Genomic DNA, 23135 nt, shown 5'->3' with positions numbered 1-23135 from the left:
CTCGTAGGAAATGTACAACTTTTTTCTCATAGGAAATGTACGACTTTATTCTCGTAAATTTACGACATTATTCTCTTAATGTTATGACTTTTTTCTTGTAGGAAATGTAGGACTTTATTCTCGTAAATGTACGACTTTATTCTCGTAATGTTATGACTTTTTTCTCGTAGGAAATGTACAACTTTATTCTCGTAATTTACCACTTTATTCTCGTAAATGTATGACTTTATTCTCAAAGTCTGTGTTTTTTGTTTTTTCTCAATGTGGCCCTAATACTCCGTCATAGTTTTCCCATTGATAATATTAGTTTAAGTTTACAAAGCGCGTTAAGGAACAGCTACTGTAGCGGTGACATGCAAAGTGGTTGTGAAGTGTTTGATTGTAGGTGCTGTTGTGTGTTTATACAGCGGCAGTGCATGCAGCTCATCGGTCACAGGACACACTGATAAAACATCCAGGTAGGAAGAAAGAAAGACAGAAAGAAAGAAAGAAAGAAAGAAAGAAAGAAAGAAAGAAAGAAAGAAAGAAAGAAAGAAAGAAAGAAAGAAAGCAGAGCTGCATCGACTCCATGCAACAGCAGCACACGGTCACACACACATGCACACCTGTAGTAACACACACGTGTACGACTGTAACACACGTCGTCATGACAACATGTGAGGAAATAAAAGAGATTAAAAAACACGATCATCTTTGTTTTTCTTTACAAGATTTAAAAAATAAACGAACAAAGAAAGAAAAACAACTCAAAGATTTTCATAATAACCAAAAAAATATACAAGAAATATATAAATAATGTTGTTTACACTGTTTACAGTTATTGTTTACAGGGAAGAGGGATGTCAGAGCAGCTCTAGCTCTGATTGGTCCTCCTGCGTTTGCTGGGGCTTTGACCGGGGTCGACCTTCAGCTCGTGATACTGCATCTGCACACACACAAAAAAAAGTTGAAAAAAAATGAATTATGGCCTTAATCCAACTATAACTGGACAACTGATGTGCATATAAACACGTTAGTCCGACTAATACCAGACTCTCTCTCCAAATCTGACTAAAACACCCAGATGAAGTGATTGGAAGTCAAATTTCTTCAGCATGTATAAACGCCTTAAAGGGATACTTCACCCAAAATCGATAATTCACCAATCATCTCCTCACCGTCATGCCAAGGAGGGGTCTGGAGAACTTTCAGAGTCATCAAAACTCTTTAGGGTTTTCATATAATGGCGGCGGATAGAGTTCACTTTTGATTGGTCCAAAACACACACTATGAAACATCCAGATACCTCCATACTGCTCGTCTGTACTGACCCAAGTGTCCTGAAGCCCAAACATGGAAAAGTTGTTAATGTGATCTCTGTTTTTAGCCTTGAACCACCCATTCATTTTTTTGTATTTGAGGCGTGGTTTACCAAAGCTCAGAGCTGCTTATTGGGCGCTACGAATGTCTATCAAATGCGTCTAGCCAATCGTTTCAATCATACCCGATGACGTATGTAGAGTGACAGAAATCAGATGAAAGGTTCAGGTTAATCAAAATAAACTTGTGTCTAAACTACTTAAAACACTTTCTAACGCTGCATTCAAAGATAAAGCCGCCATGTTGGATCGACAAGCTACCAACAAAGTCGCTTTGGTGTGTCTTCATCGTCTTGCTGCCCCCTTCCCCTGTTCTGTGATTGGCTCCATGGTTTCCAGGCGGACTTGCAGAGCGAATAAAATCACGTGCAAGGCAGCGTGGGTAAACCCAGACTAGTCGCTTACAACGACAGCAGCAAATCTCGCTCATGTGCACAAACATCAACAGGTGTCACTGGGAGCTGCTGCTACAACAAGGATAAAAACAGAGATCACATTAATGTTTTCCGAACAACTTCTCCATGTCTTGGCTTCAGGACACTTGGGTCAGTAGGACGAGCAGTATGGAGCTATCTGGATGTTTCATATACTCCTTTCCCACTGGCCAAAAAACCTGTTTAAACCCACTAACAATCGGCTTTTAGTGGCAGTGGAAAGCGACGCGGGTTAAAAACGCCACATCATCGCACCGGTCGCGTCTCATATCACAAAACAAAGCTCTGCTCTCATTCAAGACTGGGATTTGATCAACATGTCGCAGCACTGGCAAGACAGGGAAATTCGTGAGCTTCTTCTCATTATCCGTGAGAAAGAGGAGGTTCAGCGCCAGGTATCAGGGACCGTGTGAGACACAGCAATTTATAAAAAATATAATGGGCATGTTAAGACAGCGAGGCTATGATCGCCACGAGCGGAGGCCACGCAGGCCACGCAGCTCGCCAGCGGGGGGTCAGACCCGGCTCGTTTTGGTCAATGGGAAAGGAGCCAGATGCCGATTGTTAGCGGGTCGACCTGCTAATTTTAGTGGGAAAGCGGCTATAAAGTTAAAGTTAAAGATACTTTATTAATCCTTTGCAGGAAATAACAATGTTAACAGCAGCGGAAGACAACACAAGACCACAAACACTCATCATGCACAAAAATACACAATAACAACAATATTGCACAACCCGTTACAAACTTGTGTCAATGAATAAGAGCAGCAAGGTCTAAAATGCCATTTAAAAAGTAATAGTGTGTGTTTTGGACCATTCAAAGTGAACTCTATCCACCGCCATTATATGAAAACCCGTCACCAGCCGGACCCCCCCTGGAACTCCTAAAGAGTTTTGATGACTCTGAAAGTTCTCCAAACCCTTCCTTGGCATGACGGTGAGGAGAGGATTATTGGTGGATTATTGATTTTGGGTGAAGTATCCCTTTAAAGTGTTGATGATGATGAAGATGATGAAGTCACCCACCACTTGTACGTCAGACGGGACTCTGGACAGGAAGTCCAGCAGCTCGTTGTTGTCGATCATGTACGGGTCCCGGAGCTTCTTGGTGAATTTGTTCACACCTGTAGGAGGAAGAGAACAAACACACACACACACACAGGTGAGTGAGTGTGTGTGTGTGTGTGTGTTTCTGTGTGTGTGTGTGTGTGTGTGTGTGTGTGTGTGTTTCTGTGTGTGTGTGTGTGAGTGTGTGTGTGTGTGTGTATGTGTGTGTTTCTATGTGTGTGTGTGTGTGTGTGTTTGTGTGTGTGTGTGTGTGTGTGTCTCACCCCAGGCCAGCACCAGGTATCTCAGAGGGATGAGGTAGAGCAGGAATGTGGCCAGACATAAGGCGGTGACGGCCAACCAGCTGAGGAAAGGCACGGTCCAGTTCATGGTGCTGCCGCCGCCGCATCGTCACCACGACAACCACGACAAACAACACACAACAACCACAACAACAACACAGAAACAGACAAACAGAAGAAACTCAGTGAACATCAGTGATCTTTGAACTCTGAGCTCTAATGAGGTCGTTGTTCAGTTCCTTCCAGATGTTATCTCTAGACGTGAACGTGAAATCACTGCAGAGGATCACGGTTGTCATGGGAACCTGACTGTTATCTCGCCAGCCAATCAGAGAGAAGAATTCAGTCTGAGGAGCAGCTACTGAGGCTAAAAGCTGCTCATGGCTAACGTATGTATGTTTATATGAACATGTGTGACCGTACAGGTGCATGTCAATAAATTATATAAAATTCAAAAAGGGAAACTAACACATTATATAGATCTATTACTAATACATTATATACCATAGATCCATTACACACACACAACACTGCTGACTCAGAACAGCCTCTACTGTCATTGGCTACTGTCATTCCCTTTGTTTTGTAGGTCAGGGTTTTATTATGGTCATAAATGATTTTAGTATTACAGTTAAGTTTTCCTTTTACAATGTTCTTAACATGGTTTTTATTTATTACTTCTTTTATTTCCATTTATTCCATTAAGCTCTGATTGTCTTTTATGACTTCCTGGTTTGTCATTTTATTGCACAAGCACTGACCAGACTGATTTTATGCATCCTGTTTATCATGTACGCCAATGATGTCCATGAAATGTTTGCTATGCAACCAAGAGGCACTATGGGCTCCAAAAAATAAAGTTACCTTAGAATTAAACGTTTCATGACTTTATTTATTTAATTTCTTTTAATTGTAATGGTAAATTGCTTACATTTAATTTTTAAGACCTAAAATTAAATCTCAAAAACCAATTAAACCAATTAAAAAGAAGAAGAAAAAAACAGTTTTAATATGGAAATGTCCTTCTGAAAAGTCTGTCCATCTGTATGAACTCACTACTTGGTTGTTGCAGTTTGACTTGAACTACTGAAACAGACTTTTCCATGATATTGTAGTTTATTGAGATGCAGCTGTATATACTGTATCTGACCCGTATTCACTAACTAGCCGTTCACCCACTTCTTGATCCTCTCTCCGTACGAGGCCACGTCGTCCAGGGCGCTCTGCACGCTGATGAACACGTCCTGGATGGCGTACAGTTTGTCCATGAAGCCTTTGTGCTCCGAGTCCTGAGGCGGGAACGAGGGAAAGAGACAGAGAGAAAGAGAAAGAGAGAGATCGGTTTGTTTCTCATCTAACACAAGATTTAAAAAGAAAATAATCCGTTTCTTCCTGCCTCTACCTTGTCGTCTTTATCGTCCTCCTCATCCTCCCATTCAAACATGGCCTCCATCGACTGACGCAGGAAGAGAAGCAGAAAACATGAGAAAACGGATCAAAACAAATTCACGTTCAGGTTTTTTTTTAACTAAACTGTGTCATTTAAATAAATAAATCAATAAACATGTCTGGAAGTGATTTCTAGTAGGAGGCTTGTGTTTATCTGAGTGAGTCTGTGCTGCCTCCTGCTGGACACTGACACACAACACACCTCCTCACTTTGTGCTTTACTTACTTTACTTCAAAGATTCATCACATTATCTAAGACAAACAGCAAAATAACTTCTATTTTAACATTTAATATTCATTTATTTACCATAAATCTATAAACACACCGTTTACACTTTAAAATCCTTCATAAACAACTATGGGCTTGAATTATGAGATATGATCTATTATAATCTATTATTATTAAATTATTAAATGTAAATTAGGCTGTAATGTTCCAATAATGATTCAGACTATTGATCAGTTCCTCTTCTATGGAGCTAAATTGGGGTCAAATGTTTCTTACTTGAAAAAATAAAAATTGAAACATTTAAACACACAATTGATCCAGTCTGGTAATACTTTTGAATAAAGTATTTATTATCATTTATTTTCCTTTCTTATGTTTTGATATTTGGGACTCTATTTCTTTCAGTTGCATGTTTTATCTTTTCAGATTCTGATCTTATTTTTCAGTTTCAGATCAGAAAGTTTTGAAACTGTAAAAAAATAAGATCTATATACATGTGAGAGTAAAAAATGAAAATAAATACTTTATTCAAAGAATTACCAGACTGGATCATAATTATATTTAACCTGAAAAAAACCTTTTGTACACTAATTTTTATTTTGAATACATTGGTGTATTTTTCAAAATTCAAGATCAAAACTTGAAATTTCAGTTTCAAATTTAATTTTTTCTAGTAGAAAACATCTGAGCCCAGTGTATCTCCGAGCTACTCACCATGTCGGCCGTGTCTCTGCTGCAGGAGAAGAAGTAGTTCCAGACGAGCAGCAGCACCAGAACCAGAGGCAACATGTAGAGCTCGAAGTTCCACACCACCACTACGAACAGCTGAGGAGAGGGGGGGTTAACCAGACACTACACCAAAGGTATTCAATATATGGAAAGATCCTCCATGAGAGGCTCCAATGATAGAAATGGTTTCACTTCCTGTCTCTCTAAGTGGGCGTGGCCAACCGTCACCCCACCTCGTCTGTGAACGTGTGTGTGGATTTATACAATTTGTAGGTAGATGAAAGTGAGATATTTATATTTTCTTATGATAACATTAAATATTTACACTACTAACAGTCATATTTAGCATGCCGAAAATAATTTAAATCATTTTCACGGGCGTTTGCGGCCGTTTGTTCGACGTTGCCTAGGAGATCTGTGCCAAATCTGGCGAGAGTGTGTCGTAGAGACAGAGACAGGTCTGGAACAAAGTGGATTTTCTCCTGATGTGTCCGTCTGAAAGTTGCCATTTTGGTGTCAAACTGTTCAGAAGAGATGTGGCTTGTGAAAAATGAGTCCAAAATTTACTTCAGTGACTGTGGGGAGAAAGGACAGACCATAATCGGTGTTCACGTTCAATTGTCCCATTGGAGTCAATACACTCTATGCTGCCTCTGGTCTCTCTAAAGGGGCGTGGCCGAGCAGAAGCCTAGTGACATCATACAGGAAGCTGACTCCTCATGGAAGGTCTTGGTTTATAAACCGTCTTTGACTACACTGAGCATGCATGTGTGTGTGTGTGTGTGTGTGTGTGTGTACTCCCACCATGAAGGAGAGGACGCTCCTCTGTGCCGACTCCCACTCGAAGCAGCTGTTGATGTAGGCGCCGTAGCTGATCAGGACCATGATGCACCTCTTCACCCGGTTGAAGTTCTGCTGCAGCAGCTGGAAGAGACGAACGACACAGAAAGTCTGTCGTTATTATGATTAAGTATACATTATCTATAATCTATATTCTTCTGATTGGCAATGAAACGATCGATCGATGATGTCACACGATGCAGAGCCAATAGGACCGGTGCCATGTGAACTGTATCGTTGTTAAATTTACAGATGTTCACGACTCTGAAACAACTTCGCATGTATTTTCTTTATTGTGAAATATCAGAAATATTTTATAGTCTCACTTTTTCAAAGCTACTCAATCTGTCTCCTCGTTTAACCTTTAGTTTTTATTTGTTACTATGTTCGTCCAGAAGATGGCGCTCTTAGACACCTGATGAACTTTATCATCATTTATGCAAAATTCTTTATTCACAAACTAAAATCTGCTAAATAAACATCTAAAATCACTCCTTTTCTAATGGAACTAAACTCTGATTAAATCTCTCATTTCGATAAACAACAAAAAGCGTCTGACTGACCCTCTTTTTGTAATTGTTTTGTTTGCTGTTTTATTTCCTCTATGTATCTTATTTTATTCTTCATCCCTTTCATATTCCTTCTTTAATTCATTTATTTTTTTCTTTAAACTATATTATGTAATTGCTCATTGCTCATTATACAATCCTTCTGACTATTTCTGCTTTTTGATGTGCTGTTCTGCATCGATGTAAACCTTATTGGTTCTGTTTAGACTTGCTCAATAAAAAATAAAGAAAAGAAAAAAAGCTTTGGAAAGAAAAAAAAAGAAACAATTATACGTTTTTTTGCTGTTTTGTTTTGTTTTGACAGAAACAGCGTTTTCAGGAGGTGAAAACTGTACTTTTTGGAAACGGGTCCCAGAGTGGGAAAATTATAAAATGCCACCGCAGCGTTTTGGTGTCGACGCCCAAAACAGATCTATAGTGAAACGATGATGTCATAACCTGTTCACTGGATCAGAGTGTAAATATTTCTAGAAACGATGACGTGTTTACAGGAAACTTTTTCAAAACGAACAAGAAAAGATCGTTTTGGGTGAAGCTCAGAAGTTACACAGTAAAACCTGTTGCTTTCCGTCTGTTCAGCAGCTTCCCAAACCTCCCACTCATCACCGACACATGTAAACCGACCTGTTTGGAGACTTTGGGTTCCTCCTCGATGTATTTCTGTTCTGCAGGAACCACAGTTTTCAGAGCAGCTTTGACCTGCAGACACAAACACACACACACTCATCGTTAATTAAGAGCTGAGAGATGATTACGACCTAATTCACACATCTGGTAACGATGTGACTTTAGGAACAAAAACACTCGTTAAAGTACGAAAACTAAAACTAGAAGTCATCATTTAATGAAGATCTACAGTAATGTCTCATGTTTTCTTAGGTTATTAAATCAGTGCTGTTAAATCAATGAGGTCATTTTTTCAATTAAAATCTGGCGAGAAGCTCCCACCTGCAAGTAAAGTAAGGACTGATTTCAAAATAAAGCTGCTCCATCAGACTGATCTGATATTTTCTGTAATGCATGCTGTCTCCTCTCAACATCAATCTGAATTTACAGTGAACACAGTGACAATAAGAAACATTAGTGGAATTTTCCTTTGAAAATCTACATCACCTTGCAAACTATGCAACTGAATCCGTTTTGGAAGGCGACCTTTATTTTGAAATCAGTCCTTACTCGCTCTTACTGCTGTATAAACATGTTGCACAAAACAATGATCTAATAGATCCATGATGAAGTGGAGGCTGACTCGCCCACAGCGGTTAAAGGGATAGTAGCATTTTTTTTTAAACTTTGTTTTTCCTGCACTTTGAAGGGCTGGAAAAAATTATATTATAGCAAACAATGGAACTGTGTATTTTTTTTTCAGGTAAAACCTCTTTTAGGCCGTGAAAATAGGCCGTTTCTTTGGGTCTGTTCACAACACTGTATGTTGTAAATCTCTGGGCGGTACTATTATGGGCTGGCGTTGCTAACAGGAGGAGTGCAGAGAGTCTTCTCCTGCAATTAAAGTACTTAGGGGCTATTTGTAGATCATACAACCCCACTTTAAAAAAAATGCTACTATCCCTTTAAACATTACTTGCAGGTGGAGGCTTCTCGCGGGATTTTAAAATTTCGTTAAGTCTAAAAATCTTACTTTGAAAAACAGGGAAAAAAATGAATTACTCAAGTGAATGCAGTACACTTCCGTACCACCCTGATGAATAACTGATAATTAATTGAAGCAGCTTCTTCTAAAAGCCGAGGCGACAGACTTCCTCTCACCGTGTTGTAGATGACGTCGATCTCCAGGTAGATGACTCCTTTGGTCGGCGCCGTCAGCTCCTTGTTCTTCAGCGCGTAGCCTTTCTGCTCGCCGTTACGGACCTGACACCACAACACATCAACTATATATATATAATAATAATAAACAAAAACATAACGTGACTGAAAAATAACTGTGGTAAGTGAAGGCAACACCAAAACCTCATGATGTCACACAGGTTACTTCATCAGGGTACGTACTGTATATACAGGAATCTTGAAGTTCATTCTAAAACCTTTTTAAGACTTTTTCAAGACCTTCTCAATATTTTTCAAGACCTCACCGCCTCTTCAAGCTGTAACCATTTACATCAGTGCCACTTTTAACTGAACAGTTTTAGTTTGTGATAAAGACTATAGACCACTATGATACAACAGAATTCAAAATAGGCTGGGATAATAAATCAAAGGCAAAGTTTATTAAAAAACGAAACAAAAAAACATTGCACCACTCAAAAAAAAAAAAAAAAAACTATCTTCTTTTCTTTTTTATGTACCGGTTCATCTTTGGCTTTTAATAAAATGAATAAATTCACACACTTTCACAATGTTTTTAGGACTCAAACTCTTGGAAAAGCCGATTCAGAAAAAAATATCTTCAAAATTTAAGACTTTATAAAGTTGTGAAAAGACTTTTTAATACTTTTTAAGGGTCTTAATTTTCCCAAAATTGATTTATCACCTTTTAATACTTTTCAAGACCCCGTGGATACCCTGTTCATTAAACTACATTAGTGGTTAGAGGAGGTTTGAAGTGACCACACACACACACACACACACTCACATGTAATAATGGGATGGCCACTTTTCCCAGGAAGTCGGCGCTCCGGTCTCGGTCCTCGTCGAACACGGTGACCTCCAGCACGGAGTGGATGTCTTTCACATTACTGCAGAGAAGAAAATCAGTGAAAAACATCTACCTTTATTCTGAAGGAGCTTTAACACAAACATCTACCTTTATACTGTATGGAGCTTTAACACAAACATCTACCTTTATACTGTATGGAGCTTTATATATATATATATTATATATATAATCAACAGATTGATAATAATAATATTAATATTAATATTAATACTAATGACTCACAAGGTGAAGGCTTTGTTCCACTCTGGGTTGAGGTTCTTGTAAACAGTGTGTGTCTGCAGCCGGTCGTTGTTCAGCTCCAGGACACAGAAGGGATCGCTCTTCCCTGTGTAAGGAGTCAGTGAGTGATGAAGATGATGAGCGATGGATGGTTAACATTGTGTCTGACGAACACAGACAGACGTGTTGTACGACGGTGTGTTGTTACCGTTTACGTCTGCAGCCATGAGTCCTTCAGCCCTCAGCACCTTCACCTGCACCATGCCCACGTCCTTCAGGCTGGAGAACGACTTCATGACGCCCTGCAGACGACACACACACACACACACACACACACACACACACCGGCGCTCTAATCCAGTAGACAGACTACGGAAGCGTATTGCATTCACTTGACTAATTTATTTTTTGGTTTGTTTTTCGGGGTAATATTTCTGTTTTTCTGACTAATTCTTTTCTGTTTTTCGGGGTAATTTTTTTCTGATGTAACGAGATTTCAAAATCCCGCGAGAAGCTCCCACCTGCAAGTAACGTTTAACCTCTGCGGTCGAGCCTCCACTTCATCACGGATCTATTACATCTTAGATCCATGAGATACATTGTGAAGGATTTTTATTCAAACTCCACTTTGGTTCAGGTTCCACCATTACTTTATTTTCCAGACTGACGGCTCGAACACATAGAAGCATCAATGAACTTTTCCCGGGACAAGCTACACATCCGGGAGCGTATAACAAACATCCTTCAAAATAAAAATATTACTCATAACGCAATGAGTAAAGACGCTTTCTTTTACATTGCTTAAAGAGACAACGAGGAGTTTCTCCATCGGCAGAACGAAAAATTCTGCAACAATAAAAGAGTCTGATATTAATGTGGATGAATCTCCGTTACCACTTGTTAATGGTCCATTTTAGATAAATCTATCGTTTTGTCTCTATGGTTATTTTGTTATTATTAGTGGTGGTGGAAATGCTGGGCGAGCCGACCAGCGTTTCTTTACTTTCGGTTTCGTGGCGAGTCATGAGAATAACGCCGCCGAATCTCCGTTTATGGTGGGAACTACGACGGTATGTGATCGTCTTCCAACCTCTGACTTTAATTCTTGATGAATGAAAACATGAGTCTGTCTTGCGCCGGTCAAAGAATTTCACGGTGCGGAGGCTCATAAATGTAGTGAGAAAACACTTCGCTTTAACAAAACTCCTCGTTGTCCCTTTAACATACATCCATGGATATGCTCCACAAAAAATACAGTCTTATTTTCACTGTGTTTCCAGTAAATTCATATTTATATTGAAAGAAAACTACCTGTTATTACAGAACTCCACCTTACGTTACTTGCAGCTTCTCACGGGTTTTTTAAATCTCTAAGCTAAGTGTCAGAAAAAAATTACCCCGAAAAACAAGAGGAAAAAAATTACCACAAAAAAAACAGAAAATAATTAGTCAAAAAAACAGAAAAAATTATTCAAAAAGACAAACCAAAAAATAAATTACTCAGAAAAACAGAAATAATTGAAATCATTACCGTGAAAAACAAACCAAAAAATAAATGACTCAAGTGAATGCAATACGACCGGGGTCAGTGTATCTTTTGGTCATTGGATTTTCTTTCGATGAATGGGAATTAAAAATCAAAAATCACTGGTTTATTCTATTTTCGTTTTGAAATACAAAAAATAAAATTGAAACACAAAGTGTTCTTGTTTTTGAGTGTCAAAGAACAATTAACTAAATTTTAAAAACAGTTTGATTTTCATGTTCTATGTCACATAACAAAAAATAAAATCAGCAGTCAACAGAAACAAATAAACAGACCAAAAACACTTCTTTTTTAAATATTTTGACACCAAATGTTGTCATTTTCAAGGCAAGAGCGCCAATGAGCGCTACGGTACCTGTGTGTCTGTGGTTCTGTAGGCCAAAATCTACTCGGATATGATTTCAGACAGTAAAACAAGGCCTGACATCTACAGAAATCAGTACGCATATCAGATTAAAGTGGGGGCAGAAAGGAGATTTTAAGATGAAAATGGCAGAAGCTTGAGTCCCCAACGTACGTCACAGGTGGCAAAAGTTATAACCAAAATATGGACCTGCTATATCTCCCTTTTCCCTTCTTCTACTCTGTATGTTGTGAGCATGTGAAGACTTTGTCCCCCGCCAATAGGGGGGGGGAAACGGGTCTGTTGTCCTGGCCCAAGGCATTAAATTATAGAATACTGTTTCAAAATAGGCCTATTTGTGGAAAAAAATAGCTATGTAATATTTGAGTTGGGGGCGGGGGTCCTAAGACTATCTCGTTCCAACCTCGTTCCAACCCGGGCCCAGGCATGACTATCAACTGGCCTGATAGACCAGTCCGAATCCGGCCCATTGCTTTGCCTTGTAAATGACAACTTCCAGTGTCCAGTGTCAGTGAATATGAAAATAAAGTTTGTTTTTTTGTTTCTGTCGTCTAGTGATTTTATTTTTGTTATATGAAATAGAACGTGAAAATCAAACTGTTTTTAAATTTTAGTTAATTTTTCTTTGATACTCAAAAAGAAGAACGCTTTGTGTTTCAATTTTATTTTGTGTATTTCAAAATGAAAATCCAATAAACCAATCATTTTTTGTTTTTTAATTCTCATTCATCAAAAGAAAATCCAATGACCAAAAGATACACTGACCAATACGCTTCCGTAACAGATCATCTCTCTCTACTGTCTCTACTACGACTCTATTATCTACTACGTCTGTGTCTCTTTTTTCTTACGTATCGTTTGAGGATCTCGCGGCGCTCCTGCGGGTCGTCGAGCGGCGTGACGGCCAGGTCGGCGATGGAGACGTGGGCCGAGGCCGTCAGCGTGACCAGCAGCACCAGGACGCCCCGCGCCTCCTCCAGGGGAAGCTCCAGGTGGTGAGTCTGCTCCTTGGCCAGAGAGGAGAGGTCCAGCTGGCAGCTGACACACACACACACACACACACACACACACACACTCACGTCATCATTTTATTGTCTTATTCAATATATGAAAATAAATTATGGCCTCTCATTTTTTGTTCTTTTTGTCTTATTATCACATTATTGTTACTAGGGCTGGGACGATATGCTTTTCTCCCGATTCGATTCTTCTACGATTTTTTGGATGGCGATTCTATTTAAATTGCGATTCTAAGATATTGCCGATTCTCTCGATTTTTAGTCTTTAGCATTTTTAACATTTATCTGCACACAAATACTGTAGGAGCCTATAAATGAACATACTCCGTTATAAAGTGAACTTAAACCCTTTTCAAAACCTGGACTCTCTGTATGTAAAAAAGGCGAACAAATGCACATTGCACAATATTTTAAAAAATTCAACAAAAAAAATAAATAAATAAATAAGATAAAACTTTTTTTTTTAAAACAAAAAAAACGATTTAAAAATCGTGAAAAAAATATTGCGATATTTATGTGAATCGATTTTTTCTCCCACCCCTAATTGTTACTATTTTATAACTTATTATGGTACAGCATACATAGGGAGAAGGGCTGGGATTTAATGAGCTTCACCTTCTTCCCACTCCTTCTTAACATAAATAATTGTTAAAGGGATACTTCACCGAAAATCAATAATTCACCAATCATCTATTATTGATTGATTGATTGATTGATTGATTGATTGATTGATTGAGTACTTTATTGTCAGAATCACTTCTGAAATTTGTCGTGCATCAGAGACACTTGTTATTCATCATGACAAAGAAACATAAACACAGTGTAGCACCCAACAAACATCAAACAACACAAAACACCACATCAAACAATGAGAGAAACAATGAGAGAAAAAATTCATTATCATTCCATTATCAATTTTGGGTGAAGTATCCCTTTAAGTTTCATCGTTCTATCGTTTTATCGTTGCTGCCTTGTATTTACTGTTGTTAGTTAGTTTTTCTTTTTGTTCTGTGTAGAGAGAGGATGTAGAAGAGGCGGTAGGTGACTGACCGTCCCATGAAGTCGTCCCTCCTCCCCGTGTCTCTGTCCCACACCGTGATCTCCAACACTCCCCCCGTCTCCTCGTACAGGTGCAGGTCAAACTGCTCCCTCCACTGGGGACTCAGCGTCTTTGGCACCGTCTGAACACACACACACAAAAGAAACAAAAAATTAAGTCAAAATCTATATGACTGAACCGTGTATGAAAGGCTAGAGGGCTTTTAATTTGAAGGGCCAGATACAGGAAGTTTTTTGTGTAATCTCCTTAAAACATTTTTTTTTGCTTAAATTTGTTTTGTTCTTTCGTTTCTTTTATTGTTATTTATGTATTTTGATCGTTTATCTCTTTGTGTAATTTCCCAATTATCATTTTTCTGTAATTATTATCATTTATATATTTCTGATTGTTCATTTGTATGTTCTATTTTCTTTTTGTATGGCGTTATATTTCATGGTAGGTGGAGGCATCTAATAAGCTCTTTGAGTTTTGAGTTCCCTCTTCGAGCACTGTAAATGATGAAATTGTTCATTTTACTTGTGTATTTTTAATTGTACAGAATAAATCTAAGTCTAAATGACAATCAATCGCTGTCGGTTTCTTTTTCTTTCTTTTTTTTAACATGGCAGGTGCCTGTGATATCACGGTTGTTAGACAGTTAACTCATGTCGGGCAAGAAATCTAAAATCTGGGATCCTTCTGAGAAGAAAAAGGACATTACAACATTATATCTCAGCCCTGGAATTCAAACTGTCTTGTTGCTCCCCAACATATACAGTATACATATACATACATATATATATTAAGACTGTCAAAGTTAACGCGTTATTAAGCCTATCCACTTTTCCATGTGGATAAGAGTATTAAAATGATAATTTAAGGGACATTTAGAATAGATAAAAATGTGCGATTAATTTACGAATTATCTATGACATTCATGAGATTAATCGCGATTAAATATTTGAATCGATTGACAGCACTAATATATCTATATATATCATTATCTGCTACTGTACGATTAGTCCACTAAAGGCCCATTTATGCTCAACGTTAACTACGCATACGGATACGCACGGAGCCTTTCGTCCGTACTCTGCGTTCATTTCGTCCGTTTTTCGTCCGTTTCCACAAAGCTTATGGATACGCACCAAACGGAGCAGTACCACCGGAAACCGTGGGGGCGCTGTTGCTGTCACGACCCGATACGTAGCCTAGAGCCAGTGTGGGACAGAAGAAGAAGAAGACACGAAAAATTCTCCTCCTCCAGCCGTGATTAATTTAACGGCCTTACCGACCACCGCATCACATAACGAGTCCGTTTTCTTCTTTTATTTATTATGTACATTATCAAGATCTCCTCCGTAGTCGCCATGTTTGTTGTCATAAACTTTTGACTCTGAGCTGCCCCCTACTGGATGTGTTGGATAACATCCATGCCAACGTTAAGGACGCATGGAAGTATGTGAGCAGTGACGGTAACAACGTTTGAAACGGACGCATACAATTACGTCCGTAAGTGGAGCATAAATGAGCCTTAATGGTGCTAAATGATGACTACCGGTTGACCAAGAAGATCCTTGGTTAAATCTAAAAGAATCCACCACCACAGAGGTCAGAGGTCAGAGTTTAGGGGCCGGCCCACCTTGCTGCGGTACTTCTGGTGTCCCAGTCTGAACTTGGCGTAGGGGTCACTGAGGCCGTTGGGGTCCATGGGGATCAGACTGCGGCCCTCGATCAGAGCGATGCTCACGAGGCCGCGCCACAGCTGAGACTTACGGTGCAGCTCGGAGAGACGGAGAGACTGCTGCTGCTGGGGCCACACACACACACACACACACACACACACACACACACACTGAATATATTACTTATCACATGACAGGAAACAGGACGGCCTGCAGGACCTTGTTCTTTCTGCTTCAGCTGGATTTGAATGGTGATGATTTCATTTCTGTTCAAAGTTTCATTTTGTTTGACAGAGAATTATTTTATTTTAGAGCCTCGTTTTCATTAGTTTCAGGTTTCGACTCAGTTTTTGTCAAGTTCTGTGTGTTTTTGTGACTGACCACTGCTCTGCCCAAACTTGAAAACAGCTTGATCTCTGATGGACGCAATTTAGGACAATTCAAAACTGTTCACTTTTTGTTTTTTTATTTTCTTGAAGATGGTTTGATAGATTGCGATGGAGCAGAATAGGTTGATAAATGAACTCCTGTGCAGCTGCAGTAAAAGTCTGTAATATTTAAAGGCTCAGTAACACTTTGTTCTCTGTGGTTCTTTATAGTTTTTAAGAAGCTGCTGCACATTAATGTCTGGAAACGATCTGGAAAATATTTTGTTTCACGGATCGAAAAATATTTCAGTTTAGTTTAATATCAGATGATCGTTTTATCCTGTTAACACGGTGTTAGACTGGATTTGTCTTGAGGAACAAGGCCCTGGTTGGAGGCAGTGGTTTACATGACAACAACAACTACACCAACAACAATCAGCATGTGAGGAAGTAATGGTGCGTTCCAGGCTTTTGAACCCGTAAGTCACGACTTCAAGTCACCAGTTACGAGTTTGTAGCGTTCCAGGCAAGTTACGAGTTACGAACTGGGAACTGGGAGCAGATTGATCTAGTACGAGTTCACAGGTGGGAAGTTACGAGTTTGACTGTACGTTCTAACGGGTAACCATAGGAACAGGTCGGAAAAATACGAGTTACGGGTTGCCTGGAACGCACCATAAAAACACATCAGATTTGATTCAACACAAAACCATGAAAAAAGAAAACACATGACGCTCTGAAGCTGAGTTACATGCTGTCATCCCAACATCCCAACATCCCACCATTTAGACATACCACCATTTAGACATCCCACCATTCCGACAAGGCTTTCAATCCAGCTTTTTCCGAACGTCAAAAACTTAAGCCGGTTTTGCTCTTCCGGTGGAATTTTATGTTTACGTTTCCATGGTTTCGGTAGTCGTGGTAAATGCATTTTTTTTTCAATGAAAATCTGTAAAACGCATGGATCATAACATCAGCTTTTAACAACGGATATTATCACACAAATTGACATCCGTGTTAAAAGCCAGCGTTAATAGATCCATGCGTTTACCGCAACTATGACAACGACTGAAAACCATGGAAACGTAAACCTACAATTCCACCGGAAATGCAAAACATTCGGAAACTTGTGCATATAAGGAAATGTGCGTTACTCAACAGGTGATTCCCTTCTTTAAAGGGACAACAAGGAGTTTTGAAAAAGCGAAGCATTTTCACACTACATTTATGAAATTATTTATGTGAAATTCTTTGACCGGCGCAAGACAGACTCATGTTTTCATTCATCAAGAATTAAAGTCAGAGGTTGGAAGACGATCACATACCGTCGTAGTTCCCACCATAAACGGAGATTCATACGGCGGCGTTATTCTCATGACTCGCCACGAAACCGAAAGTAAAGAAACGCTGGTCGGCTCGCCCAGCATTTCCACCACCACTAATAATAACAAAATAACCATAGAGACAAAACCATAGATTTATCTAAAATGGACCATTAACAAGTGGTAACGGAGATTCATCCACGTTAATATCAGACTTTTTTATTGGAATTTTTCGTTCTGTCGATGGAGAAACTCCTCATTGTCCCTTTAAGACATGCTGATAGAGGAATTCCCACATGGTTGTGTGTAATTCCGCAGCAGAGCTCAGACGGACTAGTCTGCCTGTCTAGACTCTACCTGCTCTTTTTACTAAACTTAACCAACTCCTTTCTTCATCGCCTAAACCTAACCAGTGCAAAATCTTTTGGGGGAAAACAATACGCTATTAAAGGAATTGTCAGAAAGGCAGAATGTTTAAAAAAAGACAAAAATACCATCATTCTGACCATAGGAGGCAAAAATTGTCGGAATAATGAGACGTTTGATAGAAAATTAGCCTAAGTGTTGCCATTAGAGGCCGATGTCGGACTGGTGGGATGTCAGAACGGCGGTCGCCCCCCCTGAAGCTGATTGACATGAAGCCGTCAGACACACACACACACACACACACACACACACGACCACCACGATGATGATGATGCAGCTGCTGATGAAGATGCAGGTGCAGAGAGGATTTACCTTGGTGGATCGTTTCCAGGATCTCCTGAGCAGCATGGTCTGAACATCGACATCGACATTAGAACACGTTACTGACAGAGACTCTGACTCCTACAGAGCACAGCAGCAAACTACAACTACAGCACTACGGAGCAGGATGTGAGCTTAGCCAGGTCACTTCAGGGTTAACTCTGGGTTTTCCGTACTACGACGTACTCTCTCTATATACTATAGTATATATACTATATATACAGCTCTGGAAAAAATAAAGAGACCACTACTCCAAAATGTTGTTAATAAATCAGCTTCTCTACATGTATTAATGGCAGCCATTGATTCCAGTGTCTATTGAACTGCAACACAAGCACCTCACTCTACTGAGCTGATCACCTGAACCAAACCAGATTTAATGAGGAAGATTGGAAATTGGGATTATTCCACCATTGTTGATTTCTAAACTCTTCCTAAGTTTAAAAAGTAGTGTTGCGTTGTTTTAAAATGAATATGAACTTGTTTTCTTTGCATTATTATACAAGGAACTTTTTTGTTATTTAGCCATTTTCTGCAAATAAATGCTCTAAATTACAATATTTTTAGTGTTCATTGTACTCAAACACACAGCTATGAATAGTAAAACCAGAGGAACTGATCATTTTGAAGTAGTCTCTCAATTTTTTCCAGAGCTCTCCCACTAACTCTCTGTATCACATACGATGGAGCAGTGATTATATTTAATTTTAATCTTGTGAATTTATACATTTACACAGTCAGTCATTCTCTGCAGCGACTGTGTTTCTTTCTGTCTGGATTTCATCTTTCAGTTCTTCATGTTGCTGCAGAATTATCATCTGCTCCTCGTTAGTGAAACACTCCTCTCTGCTGCTGCAGCTGATGTCAGACGTGTCCATGTCTGTGATTGGTCAGATGCTGCAAACTCCGCCCGTTTTAGCTTCTTCCCAGCTACAGTCAGACTCTTAGCAAACACAAAATAATCCGGGCACATGGCAATGCAACACGCACCTACCTCAGTAGCACTTTGCACGTTTTACATCTATTTTTATATACAGATATAGATATCTGGTCCTTTTAGACAATTTTATGTCCTTGTCCTTCTTCTTAATCTCAGGTTCGAGCCTTTTTAAAGTGTTTTTGCTTGTGTCCTGTATGTCCTTGTGTTTCTCCACCTGACTCAGAACAACCGCACAGAAGTTCCTATGGCAAATAAAGTTTTTGACTTGACTTTGACTTTATGTGACCGCGCTCTGGGAAACACCGGGTTGACTTAGTGAGTAGATAACCACCGTCGTGTGACCACTTAGTGCGATTATTCGGTTTAGTGAAGTCTGTTGAAGCTGCTTCGTAGTCTAGAGCTCAGGTTCAACTAGAAGCTGCAGAGTCAGAGGTTTTAACACCGACACACCAGCAGACAGCAGACAGCAGACAGCAGGGGGCGCTACAGGACAGTCAGCTCAGCTCTGACCACAGAGAGAGAGGAGGAGGAGGAGGAAGAGCAGCTCATCACTGTCAGATCGTTACAGATAACTGGACCTAAATTAACAAGTGTGTTTTCCTCTTCCTCTTGTTTTCACTGACTTTCTTCATCTCTCTGTCTCTCTCTCTCTCTGTCTCTCAATTCAATTTCAATTCAATTTCAATTTCACAAGCTTTATTGGCATGACTGTCATTACAATATTGCCAAAGCATTACAAAAATGGTAAAAGAACACATACAACATAAATAAATCTCTAAATAAGTCTCTCGCTCTGTCTGTCTCTCTCTCTGTGCAGCAGCAGCAGCTCAGACTGAGACTTGATCTATGATTCAGATACGACCTGAATAAAACATGAACCAGAGGCTGTGTTTAATGTCTCAGTGCAGAGGACACACACACACACACTGAGTGGCTTCAGCCTGTGGGAAATCTCACACACACAGGCCGACACATCATCATGTGAATATCAATAATGTTTTGAAATGTTTTAAAGGAGGATTATTGAACTGTTGTGTCTGAGTGATCAGATCAACTGGCATCAAGCTGCTGGTCTGCTGGGACAGAAAGAAACTCTCTCTCTGTTTCCTCTAAACCTTCAAATGAGAGTTCAGCCTTTTTGAAGTGGGGTTGTATGAGCTACAAATGTCCATTAAGTCTAATATCTGCAGTAGAATACACAATCCAACAACTCCACAACGCTCTGGTGGACAAGTTGTGACCTGCACATTCACCACGCTATGAGATAATAACACAACGTTACCACACAGAGTTGTTTTAGAGGGAAATACAGAGACTGATGATGAAAAACTGTCCCTGAAGGCAACGTGCATCAGTGGTTTTGCATGAATTTCCCTCTAAAACAACTCTGTGTGGTAACGTTGTGTTATTATCTCATAGCGTGGTGAATGTGCAGCTCACAACTTGTCCACCAGAGCGTTGTGGAGTTGTTGGATTGTGTATTTGATGAGGGAAACCAAGAAATCCCATAATGAGCCTCCGTAGCGTAGCTCTGAGCAGCTCACAGCTCTGCTCCGCCGTTCTAAAAATAGCTTGCACCGACAATTAAAGGTAACGAACCTACTGCTATGACTATAGGGATTATGGCAATGGGCCAATTTGCCAAAAATGTTGAACTATCACTTTAAGATGCCGCTGAGTTGCATTATGGGGAAATGTAGGAAGTCAGAATATCAACTGTGACCTTTAATAAACCTCAGAAATATTTTACTTGACAGTTGACAGTGAGATCTGCAGTGAAGGGGAAAGTGTTGCAACAATTAGTCAGAGAAACTTCTAAATCTAAAAAAACAATCTACCACAGTGAAAAGCAGGAAACAACCAAACACCAGAGAGACGATCACGATCACAGACGGACCAATCACACGTCCCGATGGTGTGTGGAGTCTCTGTCCATTAAAGATCCATAAAGCTGCTCTCTAAGGGAAGAAATCTACACAGACTGGAGGTAAAGTGGGAACCAGGGAGTCAGGAAGTCTCTGAGCTCTAATCACCACTACAATACACAACACTACACTAAACTACACCACACAACACTACAATACACTACACTACACTCACTTTATTCACATATGGCCGCCAGCGATACATCTTAATGTCCCTGAGCTGCAGGAAACACACACACACACACATCATCGTCAGTTCGTCACAGCTGAATTCTCTACTTTACACTGATCTGACAGCTTCATTCCTTATTTCACACATAAAGATTTTATATAATAAAACAACATTTAAAACTGTTCCAGACGCGACCTTCTGCAGGAAAATCTAACTCCCAGAGATTTATTATGCACACATTTAATATTTCACAGATCTTTTTCTGCTTCTCAGTCTTTAAGGTCGTTATAAAATCAGTCATATATGTGCAATGTTTTCATAGTTGCATCTCCCCCGGGTGAATTCAAAGCCCTTATAAAACATAAATTAACAGAAAAGTGCACCTGCTATATGTTTGTATTATGTTTAAGTGCTTGTATTGTCACGTAACCTGCTTCTATCTTTGATGTACCAGTGCAATCTCTTAGCCAGGTCTCCCTCGCAAAACAGATTTGTAATCTCAAGGGACAATCCTGGTAAAATAAAGGTTGAAAAAAAAGAAAAAAAAAAGTTTTATATTTTAAACTGTAATTCTGTGTTCGTGTGGCTGCTACAGTGTAGAATATGTTTGATTGCAAAGTGACTTCCAGGTCAAATAAAGGAACTGTCTCTATTTCCAGCCACATAACTGCAGTCAAATGTATAATTAACATGAGTTATATAACGTGCAGCTGCTGCTGTGAGGTGACGGAGGTGGAGGTGGAGGTGAAGATGGAGGTGGAGGTGTTTGTACCGTGGAGTCTCGCCGCTCCTCCAGGGGACTGTCTTTGGGCGTCAGGGTGACGGCGAGCTCCAGGGAGCCCAGGTCCTGTTCAGGGTGGTGGGGGTCCTTCAGCACCAGAGTGACGGGAATCATCCTGCAACACACAGATGAGATGATGAGCAGGTGAGAACAGGTTTGGTTTAGTTTCCTTTTGTGTTGTTTTACTTTGTTTTTTATATAAGCTTAAAGCAGAAGTAAGGTGAATGTTTGTGTTAATATAAGTCTTAAATAGTTATATCTTCCGACAGCAATCACTTACATAGAGTGTTTGGTCTGAAACACGGGTCTGTCAGTCCCTCTGCTCTGCTCTGAGCCCAGGAGAAAACTTTCCTTGTGTCCTACAACCTTTATCCAATGAGGAGAGAGAACTTCAACTTCAACTTCAACTTGAAGTTGAAGTTGAAGTTGAAGAGAGAGAACGGCATAAAGGGGCGGTCCTCTCTGTGTGTGCAGCCAAGGGATGCGCCTGAATGTGGTGATGTAGGGACACGGCTATTACAATCGAATTTTTCTATTGGCTGAGATGGAGGCAGATGACGTTTTGGAGGCAGCTTTCGTCACCGGCCACTAGCTCCCCGACCAATCAGCACCGGCTGCTGCCTGCCGCTAACGGTTGCTAGGCACTCTAGCTGCTCTGCTGCGGCTAACGGTTGCTAACAGCTGCCTGGATGGAAATCGTTAGTGCCGCCGCCACCTAGAGACTTTATTTAAACTTTAAACTGTAGACACAAGTCTTGTGTATTGGTGTATTATTCCACGTTTTGATAGGTCATATAGTTTTTGATCAATCCCTGATCAATGATCATGATCATTTTTGGGGGAAATTATGAGATTATAATGGGTGTGTATTGCACGGAATGTTCGTGTCAGAGTGGGTGACATCATCAGGCAGAGTGGGAGAGAGCTGAAAAAAAATCTTGAACTTTTTTCTCTTTCCACACTCCTCCTGGACACAATTTACACTCTACACACATGATTTTTTTTCCAAATTTGTAGACAAACTTGTTCTGTCTCTCACTATGTGCTCAAAATATCAGAGAGACTTACAGAATTTGAATTGTCAGCCTCTAAGTGCGGCCACGCCTGTCTCTGCTCCTCATTGACACCAATACAAATATTTTCTAAGAGTAGCAGAACGGACCCCTGTTTTAAACTTGCAAGTGTTTCCAAAATATTTACTGTAGAAACATCAAATTGTACCCAATCGTTCAGGAAGTCCTTGTGACGCTCATGGTCTGTGTTTTTTTCTGATAGGAGTTACCGTTTTGTCACAGTAAGCCTAAATGTGAGACCAGTGCAGAGGCAGAAAAACTCTTTTTCTCCACGTTTCTGTCTGCCTCAGCCTGGGGGGCC

At 39.9% G+C, this 23135-nt stretch overlaps 1 protein-coding gene across 4 annotated transcripts in view; it reads right to left on the bottom strand.

The window, feature by feature from the left end:
* Positions 1-375: 375 nt before the first annotated feature.
* The window catches only part of mctp1b (multiple C2 domains, transmembrane 1b), a 49622-nt gene continuing 26862 nt past the window's right edge, over positions 376-23135 (bottom strand). Inside the window, exons 5-21 of one of the 4 annotated variants that reach the window (XM_085792591.1) lie at positions 21753-21876; positions 17935-17973; positions 15461-15628; positions 13830-13960; positions 12612-12798; positions 10059-10152; positions 9854-9956; positions 9548-9650; positions 8725-8826; positions 7582-7656; positions 6353-6472; positions 5534-5644; positions 4544-4597; positions 4321-4430; positions 3124-3233; positions 2819-2916; positions 376-925 (exon numbers count right to left, since the gene is read on the bottom strand). In XM_085792591.1, coding sequence (XP_085648717.1) covers positions 854-925; positions 2819-2916; positions 3124-3233; positions 4321-4430; positions 4544-4597; positions 5534-5644; positions 6353-6472; positions 7582-7656; positions 8725-8826; positions 9548-9650; positions 9854-9956; positions 10059-10152; positions 12612-12798; positions 13830-13960; positions 15461-15628; positions 17935-17973; positions 21753-21876 — 1801 coding nt within the window. In that variant the 3' untranslated portion in view covers positions 376-853. The remainder of the gene's footprint in view (positions 926-2818; positions 2917-3123; positions 3234-4320; positions 4431-4543; positions 4598-5533; positions 5645-6352; positions 6473-7581; positions 7657-8724; positions 8827-9547; positions 9651-9853; positions 9957-10058; positions 10153-12611; positions 12799-13829; positions 13961-15460; positions 15629-17934; positions 17974-21752; positions 21877-23135) is intronic. The other 3 variants (XM_085792592.1, XM_085792593.1, XM_085792594.1) reach the window with 3 other exon arrangements.

This window comes from Trachurus japonicus, chromosome 12 (assembly GCF_045865225.1).
Source record: "Trachurus japonicus isolate A0001 chromosome 12, Traja_1.0".
Classification (NCBI taxonomy): domain Eukaryota; kingdom Metazoa; phylum Chordata; class Actinopteri; order Carangiformes; family Carangidae; genus Trachurus; species Trachurus japonicus.
The sequence above is the reverse complement of the archived record's forward strand: the minus strand, read 5'-3'. Positions and strand labels throughout refer to the sequence as shown.